A 17,842-nucleotide genomic window follows, 5' to 3' on the forward strand; every position below is an offset into this window, starting at 1 on the left:
TGTACCACTCCCTGTTTGGGGAGCTCCAGGTTGGGAACCCCCCTTCGGTCCACAGCCGCCGCCCCAGGCCCTGGCCTCACCCCCCAGGTTCCAGGCCAAGCCAGTTGTTTGACGGTGGGTTTGTAGGAGCTCTGAGCAGGGGGTTGGACTAGGTGACCTCCTGAGGTCCCTTCCAACCCTGATCTTCTGTGATTCTGTGACGCACAATCTGGCTTTAAGCAGAAGCCGAGATGCTGGGGTAGCGTTGGCCGGTGGCTCAGGCCCAGGAGTTCCTCCCACGGTGAGTCTTGCTGCGTTTCGTGCACGTTTCTCCCCTAGCCCCCTGGGAGGTTCTGAGAGCCTTCAGCCGAGGACCCATCTCAGCCCCCTGGGGCCGATACCTCACTACTGCCCCCACCCGGGCCCGCTCCTGCTATCCCCTGGGACAGAAAGGGAGAGAGACCGTGGTGCTCTCTTCTGTACCCTGTGTCCTCTTTCTGCCCTGTACCATGGTGCCCGCTGGCCTGGTGTCCCCACCCTTTGGGCTTCACCACACTCTTCTCCGTAGCCCCAAATGCCAAGCGGGTGGGCTTAAGTTTTGCTTCCTAGTTACGAGTGCGAGTTCTGGGGATTTGCCAGCCGCTTGCCTGCGCCGTGGCTGCCAGCTGGAAAGTGCCAGGGAGGAAGAGCTCTGAGGCGGGGGTGAGACCAGCTCTCTTCCACTCCCAAAGAGCCCGGCTTCCCCCCCGTCTCCTCCATGCCTTCAGCTGGCCGAAGATGTTCGCCTGACGTGGCTCGGGTGAGTCGGCCTCGCACTCCTGTTGGCGGAACGTCTCTTCCCCCTGCTCTTCATTAGCACAGGAACATTCGTGTGAAAACAGGATCTCGCCTGCTGCTCACGGGTCACGTCAGCGTGAGTCAGGCTTCGGGGGAGGCCAAGGGCTGGTCGGTGGCTCCCACGTGAGAGCAGCCATGGCCCCTGGGAAGGGGCGGGGGGTACTAGGAGGCTGGCTTCGGCTTACTGAAAGGAAAATCAAGAGGTGACTTGAGCACAACGTCTAAGTACCTTCATGAGGAGAAAGTCCCGGCGCTAAAGGGCTCTTCAGGCTCGGGGAGAAAGGCAGACCCAAACCCGCCGGCTGGAGCTGAAACCAGACCAGTTCCAATCAGAAATCTTAGCAGCAGGGGCGACTAACCCCTGGAACGATCTCCCACAGGACATGGGGGAGTCTCTCTTTCCGCAAGAAGTGCCTGTCAAGCCAGGCTGTTGGGCTCACTCCAGGAGTAACAGGGTGACTGAGTTCGATGAGCACAATGGTCCCTCCTGGCCTTAAACTCCGAATCGATGAACCCCTGGGAGAGGCGGGAAGCAAAGGGAACAGACAGAGCACAAGTCACCCTGGCTCCTGGCGCACTCCATGCTCTGTGCACGGTGCTGGCACCCACCGCCCTGGCTCCGCGTGGGCCCAGGGATGTTCCCCTCGGACCAGGCCAACGGGCGCACGAGGGAATGAGCGACTGGTGAGGAAGAGCCACCTCTGTAGCCAACTCCTGTTCACTCCCCCCGCCAGGACTCAGCCAGTGACAGGGCCACTCCCCACGGCCTGAAATGCCCCCTGTATTCCTCAACAACCTACCCCTGGGGAGGGCTTCTCCACCCCACACTGCCATGCCATCCAACTCTCCCGTCCCCATGCCCAGCCAGCTGGACTTGCCGCTGCCCAGGGAACAGCAGGCAACGCGGGACGGTGGCTGCAAAAAGGAAGCAGCTGGTGGGAAGATGTGGTCAGGGCTAAAGGGTGAATCCAGCGGCCAGTAGAAAATATCACACACCTGAGCCCGAGCTCCTTGCTGAATGGCAGAGCGTTTCCTCGCCCCCAGGGCGATCTATCCAACTCCAGTTCTTTCCTGCAGGGGTGGTGGGAGCCCCAGCCCCGGGGGAGGTTTGGCTTCGGCTGCTGGGCATTGCTCTGCTTTGTCGCTCGGCTCTAAGGCAGGTCCCAGCTGGAGCCTTGACTGTCCCAAAAAAGCAGCAGGCTGGATCCAGCCCAGTGCATGTCCCCCAGAGGGGGAAGGAGGGGCTCCTCGCAGAGTCACATACATGTGCACACAGTTGCTCAGACAAACATGTTTATTGTAAAGCAAGAGGGAGGCGGACAAATCCCAGTGCAGCCGCGTGTGGCGGCAACGGGGTGCCGGTCGCTGGCTCCCGGGTGCGGCTTGGAGCACGCTGCCAGCCTCTGGGGGGCTCACGGAGAGAATGAAGCAGGCTGCGCCCACCGCAGCCCAGGCAGCTAGAGCTGCTTGGCCTGTGGGCCGCCCCGGCCTGGGAAGAGACCCGCAGAAGAGGAGACAAGGAAGAACGAAGCGAGAATAACCGCTGGGTAGCCTCCAGGCTGAGGGAGAGGAGCTACAAATAGTGACCCAACCGGGCCTAAAGGAGAGGGGAGCCGGCCAGCAGAACACACAGGCTGGGCTCCTTTAAACAGGCAGAGGAACTGACTTAACCCAGGAGTAGGAGACCCAGCTGTGATGGCGAGGGGGCCCAGGGGCTATTCTAGGGGGTGGCCCTCAGGCACATACGGGAAGGGGGTGCAAGCCCCGCCCCCTTCCGCAGTCGGGCCCTGCAGGGGGGTCCAGTGGGGCTCGGTGTAGACCACAGCGTCTGTGTTTAGGAGCCTGCCATGTCCGTTTGGAGCTGCTTTCAACTGTGCCAAACTGCAGCCTTTCAGGCTGAAATCGTCCACAGCAGCAGCAGTCGGCCCCAGGCTGAATGTGGCTGGAAAGTTTCAGCCGCAGGCGGCCCCAGAGCCTGAGGCTAGGGGAAAATACCGTGGCCACATTCAGAATTCGGCACCCTTGTCTTTAAGACGCTCTAAAGCTCGCGCAGTTTGGAGCAGGGACTTGAAATTCGGCAGGAGGGGGGCGGCTCTGGAGTCAGGGAGGGGCCTTTTGACGTCCCCCTTAAAATCCGCACTAATTTGGACAAACAAACAAATCACAGCTCGCACGTGCCTGGTAGACTTCTTAGCAGCTAAATTCCCCCCAAGCTGAGCAGCACTGCAAGGGCACCTCGGAGCTGTGTCAGGTCCGCGCACCCCAGCGGAGGGCAGAGAGCCTCTCGCCTGCGCTCTCAGGGTACGTCTACACTGCGGCTGGGCACACGCCGCCCGAGCGGGACCTGAGCTAGCAAACCAGTGTGACCACGGAGGCTGGGGCTCTCAAGCCCAACTCAGCCCACCGCTGCGGGAGTTGCAGCACCCACCCCGCTGGGTCTAGCGCAAGTGACTCCTGCTCGAGCCGCTCGACGCCTCTGCCGGAGTTGGGAAGCTTGCTCCCGGCTGCAGTGTAGACACACCCTGAACGACCCCCGGCGGCGGGGCTCCCGCAGCATGGAGGAGGCTGCCCAATGGATATGGAGAGGGGACAAGTGCCAGACCAGCAGGGAGGAATGGACTGGCATAAGGAGCCAAAGGTGGGTGCCGATGGGGAGTGAAGGGCAAGTGGGACTGGGGCTTTGAGTAGACTAGGGGCCAGGGAGGGATGGGAAGTCAGTAGGGTGAGCAGGGGAAGATGGATATGGAGCTGGGGGTGCGGGGGACTGGCTGGGCAAGAAAACCGGTGCTGAGTCAGTGGGACAGGGAAAAGAGACAGATCTGACAAGGATGCAGGGGGAGAACTGGTATCAGCGGGGCAGAGACTGGGACAAGAAGCCTGCAAGGGGGGTGGGGGGCACAGCTTGGGACTGGGCGCCAGTGGGGAGGGGCCAGAGGGGGGCGGAGAGAACAGATGGAGGGGGAAGAGAGAACAGATAAGGAGCCAGGAGGAAGGGCAACTGGGACTGGCTGGGCAAGGAGCTGAGGGGCGAAGAGCCTGGGAGTTGGAGGCAGATTAGAATGGGCTGGGCACAGAGCCTGGGACTGTCATAAGAAGCCTGAGGAGTGAAGATTGGCTAGGCTAGGGGAGGAGAGTGGGACCAGGGACAGAGAAGATCCAGACTGCAACAAGGCCAGTTTGGAAGGGACAGAGCAGGAGGAGTCAGGCTTGGGGGCAAAGTAAGTTGTCCCCACAATATTCCTCTCCCGCACCTGGAACCCAGGAGTCCCGAGTCTCACCGTTCCTCTGCTGTCCGCAAATAGCTGTAAAACCCACTGGCAGAGCACCCCATCCCCCTCTCATACTGGTCCACACCGAGGATGACAACCTACTACTGCTATCAGTCGGTCCGTTAGCTCAAGCAGCAGAGGTCTGGGGCAGGATTTACAGGTTTCAACCCTGCTGATGATCCACAGGGGAGCCAATATGATTCCACATGCTGGAATTCCTGTTGGGTTTGTTTCCAGCTTGTTCTTATAAGACCCTAGGAAGTTACATACACACACACACACATAACTAGGTGCAAGGAACATGATTACGGTCGCAAATCAAAAGCTAGGAAATGCCCAAATGAAGGTTGCCTAGACAACCTTAATTCAGCCCCCAGTGTGTGTGCATTAGGATACGGTCTTTAAGGACACAGTCACAGACGATTATTTCTGCTGAGTCCCGTGGGGCTTGCTGCTACAGCAGGTACCGGCAGCCTGCAGGTGGCCGGTTTTCCAGGCTCTGACCCTCCTTGGAGAAGCGGGGCATCAGTGTGTTTTCTTGGCGACGGAGAGGACACAGGATGCAGCGGTCTGAGCGCCTGGCTTTAACGCCTTCCGAGGTCAGGGGAGCAGTGGCAGACCAGCCCCACCATACCCTGCTTGAGCAGCTACATTGCTGACCACTACGCTGGCTAGACAGACACCCGCTAGCTCTGCCCACCCGCTCGTACTGTACCCATGCTGCCTCCCCGGCCGCCATGACCACCCTGCCCCTTTTAGCACGAGACCTTGAGCAGAGCTAGGATGTGGCTCCCAGGCTGGGAATTCACTCCGAGCTGTGGCGTAGACACCCCGCCAGTAGCTGGGGACACGATTCTCAATAAAGCGGCCGCTAGTTTTGGGTGCCCAATGCAACACCCCTAGGGCTCTGTTTTCAGACTCCCAAGCCAAGCAAAGACAGCGGGAGCTGCAGGAGCTTGCTGCCTCTGGAAATCAGCCCCCAGGGTGCTTTAGGTACCCAAAGCTGGGCTGATTACACAATGTGAGCCCTAGGGGGTTGTGTATATAAGCTTATATTTGCAAAGGCTGGCACAGGGCAGGCCTGGCCCCTTGATCTCTGCCATAGCTGAAAACCTTGTTAATAGAACCAGCAACTCACAGAACCCCAGCTGCCGAGGCCAGTGGAGAACTGGACACGTGCGGATAGATGCGTGGGCGCAGAGCGCCACACTTGGGCCCAGGCCCAGGCTTTGCAGGTGTATAGCGCTTGGAGCATGGCATGGTCTGCGCCATCTCCGCTACCAGGTGTCTGAGGCTGCAGCTCTTCCCTCCCGCTGCCAGCGCCCTGGGGTCCCCCTTAGAGATGCCCACCACCAGCAAGGACAGATCAGCCACTTTTAAACGGGGCCGCAGAGCCATAGGGCAGCGCTGCCATCTCGGGGGGGGGGGGTGTCAGGCACGGGGGGCTGGGACGGGCTCCCCAAAAGCAAGAAAGACAAACTTCAAAGTCACCTCAACAAGCATCATCTATTCCTGAAAAACAACAGCTGCCTAGGTTCCCCCCCACCCCCCCCCAGCAGCAACCGGGGCCATCGCCAGCGAGAGAGAAAGGGAAACGCTACCAGCAGCCGCTGGTTGCCGTGGTGACAGAGGACGGTTCTGCGTTTGCTAGGCTTGCCCCACATGCATCTCAAACACACCACGCTGGCATGGGGGAAGGAAGCACTCACGCTCCCCCCGCCCCCCCCAACCACACCCCCGCCCCAGCCGGTTGGCGGCTGGCTGTTTGCAAACAGCGCGAGGATAAAGGGGTGGCCGGACGTCACTCGTGGGAACAGGCAGAGGGGGAAGCCCAGGCTCGGCCCCCGCGCTAGCTGGCTACACACAGAGGCGCTGGCCTCGGCCTCACGATCCCAAGCGTGGATGTGATCTTCCCTTCCGCGCCGGGCGTCGTCAAAACTGCACGGCCCCCGGGGAGATGTTGAACATGGCGGGGTCGAACTTCTGGCCCCGGAACGGGGAGCCTTCTACGTCCCAGCCCTTCTTCAGCATCTCGTGCACCTTCTGAAAACGCAACGCACTTGAGTCAAGTCTACGGAGGAAATACACAGCTGACGGAGACACGGTCCCACCACCCAGGCTGGTCTCAATGCTCCACCGGTCTCTGCCATTCCCTAGCCGGGGTCACCACCCCTTTGCCTCAATCAAGTGCCTCACAACCCTCAGGCTTGTTCAGCTGTCTCCAAGGAACGAGTTTAAGGAACCCCCCAGGTCAGCTCCACGCCCGGCCTTCCCAGCAGCCTGCAGACTCAGGGAGCGGCTCAGCTCAGGGGCTGTGCCAAAGAACAGAGAACCACGAGGTCCCCGCTCATTTCCCAGAGAGCTTTGCATGTCAACACCAAGCCGAAAGGTGCTTCCTGCTTTGGTCTCTCCGCCTCACAGAGCCACCGGGCTGGGCTCCCGAGCAACGAGAGGGAGTCACATGACAGACCTGCACCCAAGCCCTGCCCTGGGGCAGCGAGATGGCGCTCAAACAGCTCCCCGAGCCGCTCCCCCACCGCTCCCGCTAAAAGCCACCCTGCTGGGCCACTGTTGCTACGGGAGAGTGAGCGGGAGCCTACTCTGCCCTGGTGGCTGCTTGCTAGCAGCAGGGTCCAGGCCACTGGGAGAAGCCAGCTTTGCTTTCTGGTGATGCAAAGCCACAGGCCAGCCGATGGAGTCAAGGCTCCCGGGGTATTGGGGGAAGGCAGCAGAAGTGACATGTCCCTTTTCACCTCCAGATGGCAGGACACGGACCGTTCCTGGCCACCCTCAGCAATCTTGGCTGTTTCAGCTGCAGGCTCAGCTACTGGAGCGTGCTCTACGTAGGGCTGCGGCTCAGAGACAGCAGAGGCCAGGCTGGCCATTACCCGCTTGCTTCTGGGTGCAGCTCAGCTGGTTAAGAATGAATGATCTCGGACCTGCGTACTGGGCGACTGCCTCTCCCCCGCTCCCGGCCGCGAGGGACCAGACCCCCTCTTCCTGTCGGTCCTTGACCAGCCCTCTCCAGAATGGCCGGCAGGGCTCTCAGAGGACTGCGGGCTATGGAACGCATGCCGGCTGGGCTGTGAGGGCTGGGAGTTGGTGACTTGCAGGGTACGGAGTGAGGCTCGCCTACACAGGAGGGCATGGGAGAGGCGTGTGGGGAAAACGATGCTTGCTGAGGTCCAACGGGGGGGGTGTGTGTGTGTGATGGAGGAGTCAGCATTGCCACACAGGACACAACATCCAGGCAGCAAATGGCAAGAGGGTGGTGCTCAGTTCCCCGGAGATGGCTCATGGAGTGGGATCCATTAGGGGCAGAGCAGCTGGGGCCCTTCAGGAAGCCAGGGTAGGTCTACAGCTCCAGCAGTCACGCTGGGCAAGAGGAGGGATAGCGTTTGCTGCTAAGTCCCTACTCAGTCCAGCCAGGCACAGCCATCCCCTAGTGCTTGGGCGCAGTGTCAGAATCAAGCCATCAGCAAGGATCTGCCCGGCCAGCTGACATCCTGCTTCCCCGCAAGCTGCGAAGGACCTACCAGCTCATGGCTCTGGGGCTTGCCCTGCAGTTTCTGGTGGTAGTCGAAGGTCAGTCTGTCCAGCACGGCATGCTCCTCTTCGTCCACCGTGGCCATTGAACGCTCCTTGTTGATCTTATCGATGTCGATCGGCTCCTCTCCCTCCAGGATGGCACTCCACCAGTACTCCCCCACCTTGTTCAGGTTGATCTGGGGACAAAGACAGGCCAAAAGCACCGTCAGCCCAGCAAGCAAGAGACAAGGTGCAGCCAGCCAGCCAGACCTGGGCCCAGAGTGGAGCCCAGTCCAGGAGTCACTGCTCTAGGCGAGGCATGAGCAAACTAGGCAAGAAATGAGGTCTCCCCACGGAGCAGGGGCAGCCCAGCTTGCCCAGAAGCAGCCCTATAAAAGCTCCTCAACGGCGTTTCACTGGCCAGGCTTTCACCCCAGTGAATCAACAGGCTGGCAGCTCCCAGTTAAGGGGGCGGAATAAATATAGAGCAACAGATGTTCTGCTGCAACCAGATATGCACAAGGAAATAAAATTAAATGATTGTTCTGAACCGCCCCGGCCCCCGGAAATCTTCGGGCTAAACTACATTTATCACCCACCTCTGACCCCTTCACCTGCACTCTGCCCACTAACCCACTACCGTGGGGCTACTGCTGGCATCCCAAACAGCTCAGTGGCTGCAGACCAAACCCAGCCCACTCCATGTACCTGATTTCCCTCTTTCCCTCCCAAACACTGAATTTAGCTCCCAAAGATAGACTAGCCCAAGGCTCAGGAGGAGGAATACTTGGCATTTTACAATGGTCCCCGAGGGTTCGAAATGGGTACTATATACAGCTAGAAAAGAGAGACTCTAGCTTTCCAGTGGGGGTCACAGGACAACGGATTCACGCTCCGGCCATTAACACCACATTTATGTACTGAAAAGCTGCTTACATCATTTTGAGATGGTGCACGTTTTCTTTGCTGTCGAGTTGTCTTGTGGGAACTCTCAGCACCATGCGGAGAAGATGAAGGCTTTATGGGCACTCACTTGGGGTGGGGGTGGGGGGATGACTGTTGTCATGAGTTATGTGCCCATCCCAAGTCTTTACACCCTCCCACATCAACAACTATTCACTGTGCAGCTTCTGCTCAACCATCACTGCACCAGCTGGAGCCCTGCCCACTGAAGGGGATGTTCCCCCTGCTAGCAAGAAGCAGTGCCCTGGCAGACATTTTACCATGCCAGCGAAGGCTGCCATCCAGCCTGGCCAGTGAAACGCCCTTGAGGAGCTTTTATAGGGCTGTTTCTGGGCAAGCTGGGCTACCCCGGCTCCTACAGGCACTGATGCTCCATGGGGAGACCTCATTTCTTGCCTAGCTTGCTCATGCCTCGCCTAGACATGCACGGCTGCCAGGGTGTGCCCCCCACTATGTACTGCCACAGAGGGAAAGGGATTTACCAGGCTACGCACTACCACGTATCCCAGGAGAGCTGGGTCGGGGGAGACCTCTGCCTCATTCACTCTTCCTTCAGACGTGACCTAATCCAGGATTCTGGTTCTCTGCACTGGATCTACTCGGAGTTCCTCTCTCTTTCCTTCTACACCCTTAATACTAGTATTTCCATTTTATGAAGAGAACTAAGGCACAGAGCGGGGACCAGATTTACCCAACATCACGCTGAGTTAGTGACCGTGGTGGGAGTGGAACCCTAGAGTCCTGGTTCTAGCCATTAGGTAATGCTCCCCCACCCATGTGGGCCTCTGGCAGTGTAGATCTGTGGGGGGGGGGGGGGGGTTTCGCTCTAACCATTCCAGATTCTCTCTGCATCCCAGCCCACACGTAGGAAAACGAACGGAGGGGCTGGTTTGCACATGCCCTTTAACGGGGAGTGGTGTCTCCCTTCACACACAATGCCAGTCTGTTCTAATGACAAGTTGGTGGGTTGCTTGACTGCACATGGTGAGTTTTTTAACCTGTCCTTCCATAGCAATTCTTAACGACCAACCCTCCCCACCACAGGGCCAGCTGGTTTTGCAGCCAAGCAGTGCAGGACATCCAGGATTCTCGTTCATAGGACCTCCTTCAAAGAGGCTTGGGGCTAGCAGTCTCCCCCCTAACCACACTCTGAGCACAGCAAGTGTCTCTCTGGAGAGCCAGCTCAGCATGCCCCCCGTCCAGTCCAACAGACACATCAAAACCTGAATTAAGAAATGGCTTGAGAACTCGGGGGCACAACTGGAGCTTCCTGATTGGCTGGCAGTGATGTCATCCCCAGGTCTGTGAGGCCAATAATTCTCAGGCCCTGACGTTTATTTGAATGGATAGATTCCATTTCATAACCGCTGGGACGCGAGGCCGTGCGTTTCACAGCCACCGCTGAACTGGGAACGGCTTCAATGCCTGCCGTCGCGGTGCAGCCCCACCTGAGGTGGGCCAGAACCACCTGGCAATGGGGTTATGTCAGGCAAAGGCTGGAGTGCTGATAAAAGACAACCGTGTGTTGACAGGACTGAGCGAGGAGGAATCGCCTCTAGCCGCCCACAGGCTCAGAGCGGCGGGACCTGTCAGACACCCCCTTGATGAAGGGATTCAGACCCTCTCCGAGCCAGCTGACGACTCTGCTCATGTGCAGCCCAGAGAGGAGCCCTCAGCGTGGAGATTTCACATTTCACTAACCCAGAAAAGAGAGTCCTGCCTCAACTCCCTCCCATGGACGAGCGGGGGCGGGGAGGAGGCTGAAATGTCACACGCTTTTAGCTGCCGCCCCTGCTCGGTGGGAGTGCTTGCCCCTGCGTGTGTGATGCAGAATCTGCTCTGTGACAGGAGACGGGGCCAGGCGTGCGTCTGAAGGAACGGCAAGCAGGCGGGGAAAACAGCGCCGTGTGAAGACAGTCACCAACTTCAGAGACAGCCCCAGCAGCTCTGCCGACAGCCAGCAGAACAGGGGTGAGGGCGTGCTATGGCCTGGGCTGTACTCATGCCTGGGGGGGGGGGGGGGGACACAGCACAGCCAGGTGAGGGAGAAATGTACGAGTGTAAACATCACATTTAGACAAACATGGAAGCAGGAGTGGGGAATCCGATGCAGACAGGAGCTCCTAGTAGTCAGTATTTCTCTCGCTCACTGTGCTGGGCCAGCCAAGATGGTTTTTTCCCAGTGTGTTTTTTATTTTAACAATAATCTCAGCGGTGAAGAAGATATATGGTGTGCGTTGGCACCTCTGCAAGATCATCAATAAAGTCAGACAATACCATTTAGTCAATGCTCTCAACAGCTCCGGCGGGGAAACATGGGCAGAAGCGAACAGCTATTAAAGTTATGAAGCAAGGAGATTTTCTCCCGAGCAAAGAAAAGAAGCCGGTTAACAAAGGAGAGGATGGCGGGGGCATTTTGGGATCAAGCCCTCTGGGCAAGGGGAGCCAGGAAAATATTCCAACACAGATAGCACTGGTGATTCCAGCCAAACTGGCCCATTCCTTCTCCTGGTCATTGCACGGTTTGGCTTTAGAGACAGAGGAAAGACTGCCGAACTGTAAGCCACAGGCGCGTCAACCTGCAGGTGACTAAGCAGGGTACAGCTGGACTCTCCCTTCCATTAGGGATCTCTGCATTTAGGAGCAGCAATCAGGGCCTGGTGTAGTCCACGGCCATGGCGTCTGCTGCAGAACCATGCTCCAGAACCTAAGCTTTTATGATTAGTCTTTAATTACACGTGCAAGTACTGTTTTTTCCCACAGCACCCCTGCCTCATTCGGCAGGATGGACGGTGCTCACTTACTGAGCAGCTAACCAATATTTCGTTTTATCTCTACCGTCCAGGCCCTATTTACGGCACACGGGTCAAACCCTGCTCAGAAGGCAAAATTCTTAATTTCCTCCTGGACGTTTCTATGGCGCTCCTCACTCCAGTAGCTGAAGGCTCCACAGACACTAATGAACTGAACTTCACGTGTGTGCACGCATGGGGCATTATCCCCATTTTACAGGAGGGGGGAACTGAGGCACAGAGAGATTAAGGACAAGAGTGTCCATTCGTTACAGGTGCCCAATTTGAGGTGTCTATGGCACGAAAGGAGTAGGCATTATAGAGCACGTCATACGTGCCAAGCACAGCTCCCAACGACTTCAGTTGCAGCTGTGAGTGCTCAGGACTCCTGCGAATCAGACCCCAGCATCTCAAGTCGGGCACCTGGAAGATGAGGAACACAGGCAGTGACCTGCAGTGAAAAGCTGGGAGTAAGTGACTTGCCCAGCCTCACATAGGAATGCTGTGGCAGGGGCAGGGATTAATTCATCTCTACAAGGCAGCGTTCAACTGCCAAAACCACAAGGCCAGGCTTTATTCCTGCAGTCGCCTGCTCCACTCACTACACATCTTCCAATTTCTGCAAGAAGTGAGGCAGGGGTCCTAAACCGTTTTCTTTCTGAGGCCCCCCACCACCACCACCACGCTATACAACTCTATGGCCCAGCGGGGGTGGGGAGGACCTCGGGCATAGGCGTCATTTGACTTCTATTTTGGGGGGACAGAGGCTAGCGGGGCTCGAGCCAGCTCTGCACGGTGGGGTGCAGAGAGGGAGTGTCACCTCCACCCCCTGACTCACTTAAGCAGGCCACCCAGCCTGTCTGGGTTGAGGGGTGGGTAACCAAAAATTATAACTCAAAGGTGGAGGGGCTTAGCTCAAAAAAGTTTGAAAACAGTTTAGGGTGCAGGCAGGGGGGTAACAAGAGGCTGTGTGCAGACAGGGGGTAGTTCAAGGTGCAGGGAGGGCATAGCTGGGGCTGTGGGCGGGCAGGGGGGTACTCAGGGTGCAGAGAGGGGGTAGCTTAGGGTGTAGGGAGAGGGGTATTAGGGGCTGTGTGCTGGGAGGGTTCCCCTGGGGTCCCTGTTCCCAGAGGGGTCTGCCAGCCACGGAGCTCCTACCAGCTGCCTCTGTGGGAGCACAGGGGGCTGGGAGCTGAGGAGCAGCTTGAACCCGGGACACCAGCAGGAGACAAGGGAACGCTGCGGCTGCCTGCTCCATGGCACCAGCTTCCCGCCTCCAACCTGGCCAGGGGATGGGGAGAGGAGATGGGGGGTGGAGCTGCCCCAGGACTGCTGTGCTCTTGCGCTGCAGGTTTTTTTTTGGGGGGGGGGGCAGGGGGGAGGGGGAGAAATGCCCTCCATGTTCCCAACTCTGCCCATGGGCTCAGGGCTTCTGCCCAACGGGGAGCTCCGGGGCTCTGGGATTCAGCCCCAGGCCGGTCAGCTTCAGTCCCTGACTTCAACCCTGCAGGGGGCGCTGGGTTTCGGCCGCAGTGCCCTGCAGACCCCTTGAAAGGGCTCACGGACCCCCGACTGAGCACCCCTGCCACAGGCAACAGATTCATAAAAAAAAAAGGAGGGAGTTTTGCCCTTGGGTTCAAAGGGAGGAGCGTACCCTTCCTACACAATCCTAAACCATTCCCGGAGCACTGTCCCATCCTGTCAACTGAATGAAGCCGGGACCTGTGGGAAGAGAGAGCACGTCCTCATGTATTGAAGACTATCATAATGCAGACACACGAGGGGGCTCAACCGTCCCGCAAACCGCAGCACACACGGCCCAAAAGATGGGTTTTGCAATTCCACAGTTGGGGCAGTAACAAGAGAAGTGAATCTTATTGCAAAGAGAAATCCTGACCTGTCTGCACTGTTCATTTCCCTATTGAATTCAATGCAAATCAGAACCTTCGCACATTGATTCTTAGACCCTAAGGCCAGAAGGGACCATTGTGACCGCCTAAGTCTGACTCCTGTATAACAGACCATGGGACTTCCCTGAAGCTGCTCCAGGACTTCCAGCTGATGGCTGAATTCAGCACTTTGGGGTCCCAGAAACCCTGAGTCTTTCTGCAGGACTGAGGGCCAGATTGCTGCTGAGCGTAGAGCCAGCCCTTTATGTGTCTAGAGTGCCTTTCAACCAGAGGGGCCCCAGAGCCCCTTACGGGCTGTAAGAAGAGTCATTCACCTGTGGTTGAAATGGAGGGAGACCGCAGCAGCTGAGCTGGTTTATAAGGGGGAACCAGCACAGCACCTTCTAGAACTGGAGCTTCATTTTGCCCCCCTAAAGGTCCTGAAGTTGCCAGAGTGGATATTGAGGGGCTGCAGGAGTTAACCCCTCCTGGTGTGAACGTATTATTGCTAGAACACAGTGTGCTCAGAGCTGTACAAAGCAATGAGGCGGCCAGGGAAAGGACCTGGACTGTAAGTAAGGGAAAGCAATAGACACAGGGACCCAGATCCTCAAAGGTATTGAGGTGCCTAACTTCCCCTGGCTTCAAGGGGACTTAGGCACCTTACCTTTGAGGATCTGAGGGACCAGTCACCAGGAATTCAGGTAAGACTCTTGCTGAGAGGAACGAGATGTAAGCTGAACAGATGGAGCAGAGCGGGGAAGCCTGGTCAGGCTGGATGAGGGAAGAGGTTCCAAGCACAGGGGACGGATGACGGGACGAGATTGGAGATGAGATAAGAATGAGGCCTTGGACACAGGAATAAAACTGACTGAAGGGAGCGAAGTACTGAGGAGGCAAAACATGACTCCGAGAAGCCTGATGCTGATGTGGATTCTGTCTGTCTCAGCCGAAAGACAGCACACCAGCCCACTGCCCCGTGAAGGGACACAAGGTTGATGTCAGCTCAGGAGGGCAGAGCACCACTTCCTTGCACCAGTCCCTGAAGCAGAGCGCCTCTCCCAGGGGCACCGGGGTCAGCACCCACTATCCCAAGAACCAGGGGGTTTACCGTAGGTGGGAGGTTTCCCATCAAGTATTGACTGGGCTCCACTCTTGGTTAGCTTGTTGCAGTGGTCCAGATCCTGCAAGACCAGCTGTGTTGGGATATGAACAGGAGGGAGGAAGCAAAAGGCTTTTTAAAAATAACATCCCAGGGGGAGGGAGAGAACAAGGTAGGAAGGGGAACAAATTACAGGGCTGAAGTACTAAATGCCAACTTCACTTCAGCTCCAGCTAGAGAAGAATGTCAGTAATGAGCAATCAGGTAGCACAGAAGGAGGTGAGCAGCTAAACGAGAGAAGCAGCAGAATTGTTCAAGAGCAAGTGAGGGAATATCTGGAGGGTGGGGAGCCTGCTTAAAAATCAGCAGGCTCCCGCGGAAGCTACTCAGGACTTTAAAGGAACTAACGTGGCGCTGTTGCCAACTGCTCATGGAAGGCAGGAGAGGTGTCGGGGCAGTTTTCGATAGGGGATCACGGGAGATCTAGGGAAGTGGAGATCAATTATTAACATTGCCCCCGTAGCTCCCTGGGTGCTACGCAGACGAGTGCTTTCATAGCTCTTCTAGGCAGGACTTTGTAACCAATCCAAACAGCCTGGCTAGCGAACATTTGGGGACGGGGCGGGAGGGGACGTGTTGTGCATGACACCGAGCACAGGTTTCTAAAAACAGCTCGTGCAAATCTATTTTAATCTCACTGTTTGACAAGCTAACTGGTGTAATGGAGAAGGGGAACGCAGAGGAGATTATACACAGGACCAGGAGTTTGCAAAGGCACTTCACACAGTGTCACATGACAGTCACAGAGAAACGAGAAAGATACAGGCTAGCTAGGATCGCAAAGCTGGAGAGACGATAAAAATTGAGCTTAGGTGTTTGTAGAGCACTGGTCCAGCTACCATCCAAGCACTAAGAGGCGTCAGGAAACGGTAAGGGGTAGAGAATTAGGTTGGGAAATTACAGCCATTGGATTTCTTCCTTTGCTGGACCAGGACTCTAAAGGGTTTCACAAACATGCTGGAGAAGAGGATGGAAAATACATTGATCTTTAGTCCAGTCACCTGCAAACTGGATATAATTAAACAAGACACTGCAGTGGTGCTCCTTTTAGGCGGAGAAGAATAAAGGGAGCATTGAGGAGGATAAACGCAGAGGGAACCAGTATAAGAAACAGAAGGATGAAATGGTTAAACAGGTGGACCGTGGCAGTGATTATAGGACAGTGGACTATAGGACAGTGAAACAGAGAGGTGTACAGGAAAGCAGCTAGGATGGGATGGATGGATTACAAGGGAAATTAACTCCATTAGCCCTGTTTGTATTTACTAATAAGCAGGAGAAAATAGGGAAAAGAAATGTTGAATAAGAAGAGCAGGGTAAGGCAGAGAGATGGTGCAGGATGGGGTGAGGAAGCTGGAAGTGAAATGAGGAACATGCAGCAGGGAGCTAGAAGGTACAGAAAAGGGAGCTGGAGAAGCAGACGAGGAGACACCCTGTGTAATCAAAGAGATGCAGGGCATGGGGAGCACTGCAACCCTTTGCTTATATACTTACCTGGCGCACCATGAGAGGGGCATGGCAGGGTCCATGGGCTAAGGGAAAGTACATACCTACAGCCTGGAAAACTGAGGCTGCAGGGAGATGAGATTGTGGAAGATAAAGGGAGCCTGCACAGGAGAGAGACGAAATCTCTCCAACTAAGATATTTCAGGATTTCAACTGAAAAGAAATCAGTCTGAACAGCAGACTGACCCACTCAGTACAGCCAGACCGCTGGAAGCGGAGCAGACATCACCACCCTGAATAGGCAGATGGCCCTAGCCTCAGTTATGGTCTGGCTAGAATGGCTGAGACACTAGAAGCCACCTGAGAGACAGAGCAGGTGAGGTCAGATCTTTTATTGGACCAAATGTTGTTGGTGACAGACATGAGCTTTTGAGCTCACACACCTTGTCTCTTTAATAGCCTGGGACCAACCTGGCTACAACAACACTGCCTCCAACTCAAAGCCATCTTTCTTACCAATCTTGTCCCTGCTCCCAACGTCTGCAAGAGGGAAATGGCTGCTGTGAGCCTGAGTGCACACAGAACCAGCTCTGCGCGTGGGGCTCCACTGATGTGTGCTCACCTCAGACAGCATGCTGTGCATCTGTTTGTTTTCTGTGCGGCGGGCAATTGCGCGTCACTGAGCTCAGTAACTCCTAACCCTTTCCCCACAATGAGCCCACAGAGCAGCGCTGAGGAGAAGGCTGGACTATTGCTGCCAATGCGCCAGCTGGGGGAACGCTGCAAAGATCCCCCACAAAGGGTCACTTGACATGTTATGAGTTTGCTTTGGCTGCTCTCGCTTCCTGTGAGCGCGGCTGTGACAGAGTGAGTTTGGCCAGCACGAACATCTGTGAAATAAAACTTCAGAGTGCGATGCTGTGAATTCACCACCACCGTCTTTTAAATGGACAAGTGCTGCAGAAGGACGAGCTTGTGTGCTCAACCAATCGCAATCCAGAAACAATACCAGGCGGTTTACCTAACCCATACAGCTCACGTACCAAATGCTCGCAGGGAGCTGTGTGCAAGCAAAAGTTACACCAATTCATTAACAAATGGTTGAATTGCAAACAATGAATGAATCCGAGGAACCAGCAGACCACTCGTGTCTATTCTGTGAGCAGCAAAGGAGACAGTCCTGCTTGAGAATTACTCACTAGTCTCCAATTACGTTCAAGTGTAATTTCATCTACCGCCTTTTTGCCCTGAACCCCACACCCCCACCATCAATATGTTAGAAGACAGCTGGAGATTCTCACAATCCTCCATCGTTTTCACTCACATATGGCCTGAACCAGCTTGTTCAAGACAATGAAAGACTCTCTTCGACTCCAACAGGAGCTGGAGAAGGCCCTTGATCTTATCTCACCACCTTGCTCTCCCCTTCCTCCTCCAAATCACTGTTATTTAACACACACAAGTCCCCTTACTGACCTGGGAACTCCCATGACTAACCTTTGCACAATCTGCAAAGCTCCTACAGAATGTCTTTGTTTCTTATTTGTTTTCCTTATTCATCTAGTAGGGACCTTATTAAAACCTTTTTTGGAAAATCGAAGTAAATTGCATCGCTGTTATCTGCTACTTTAACCTTCTCCAAAGACATGACAGGTTAGAAGATAGGGTTCTCTCTCACAGAGGCCATCCAAGAGTTATACAATTCTTTAGTTAGATTTCCAGTTTTCCTAGCACTACCTATCACAGGGTTTTATACAGCTGCCCATCACTGTAGTCTCAGAGGGCCTTCCGCGTAACACCATCAGCAACAGTGCTCTCCCTAGTGGATGTCATGGTACTGAGGTGTCTCCTCAGCCTTCCAGCTGACTGCTTACCATTTCCCATTACCTCCTTGGGAAGGGAGGTATCCCTCTAGTAACCCAAAATCTGGTGGTGCAATGGAGCAGTCCTCTCCCCCAGACTGCAGGAAGCTATATG

General features: G+C 55.9%; 1 protein-coding gene across 1 annotated transcript in view; it reads right to left on the bottom strand.

Moving 5' to 3' along the window:
* Positions 1-2,096: 2,096 nt before the first annotated feature.
* Positions 2,097-17,842, bottom strand: part of NUDCD3 (NudC domain containing 3) — a 61,960-nt gene continuing 46,214 nt past the window's right edge. Inside the window, exons 5-6 of the mRNA XM_073324770.1 lie at positions 7,622-7,810; positions 2,097-6,128 (exon numbers count right to left, since the gene is read on the bottom strand). Of these exons, the coding sequence (XP_073180871.1) occupies positions 6,018-6,128; positions 7,622-7,810 (300 nt within the window). The 3' untranslated portion in view covers positions 2,097-6,017. The remainder of the gene's footprint in view (positions 6,129-7,621; positions 7,811-17,842) is intronic.

The sequence above is a fragment of the Lepidochelys kempii genome, chromosome 26, assembly GCF_965140265.1.
Source record: "Lepidochelys kempii isolate rLepKem1 chromosome 26, rLepKem1.hap2, whole genome shotgun sequence".
Taxonomy (NCBI): Eukaryota; Metazoa; Chordata; order Testudines; family Cheloniidae; genus Lepidochelys; species Lepidochelys kempii.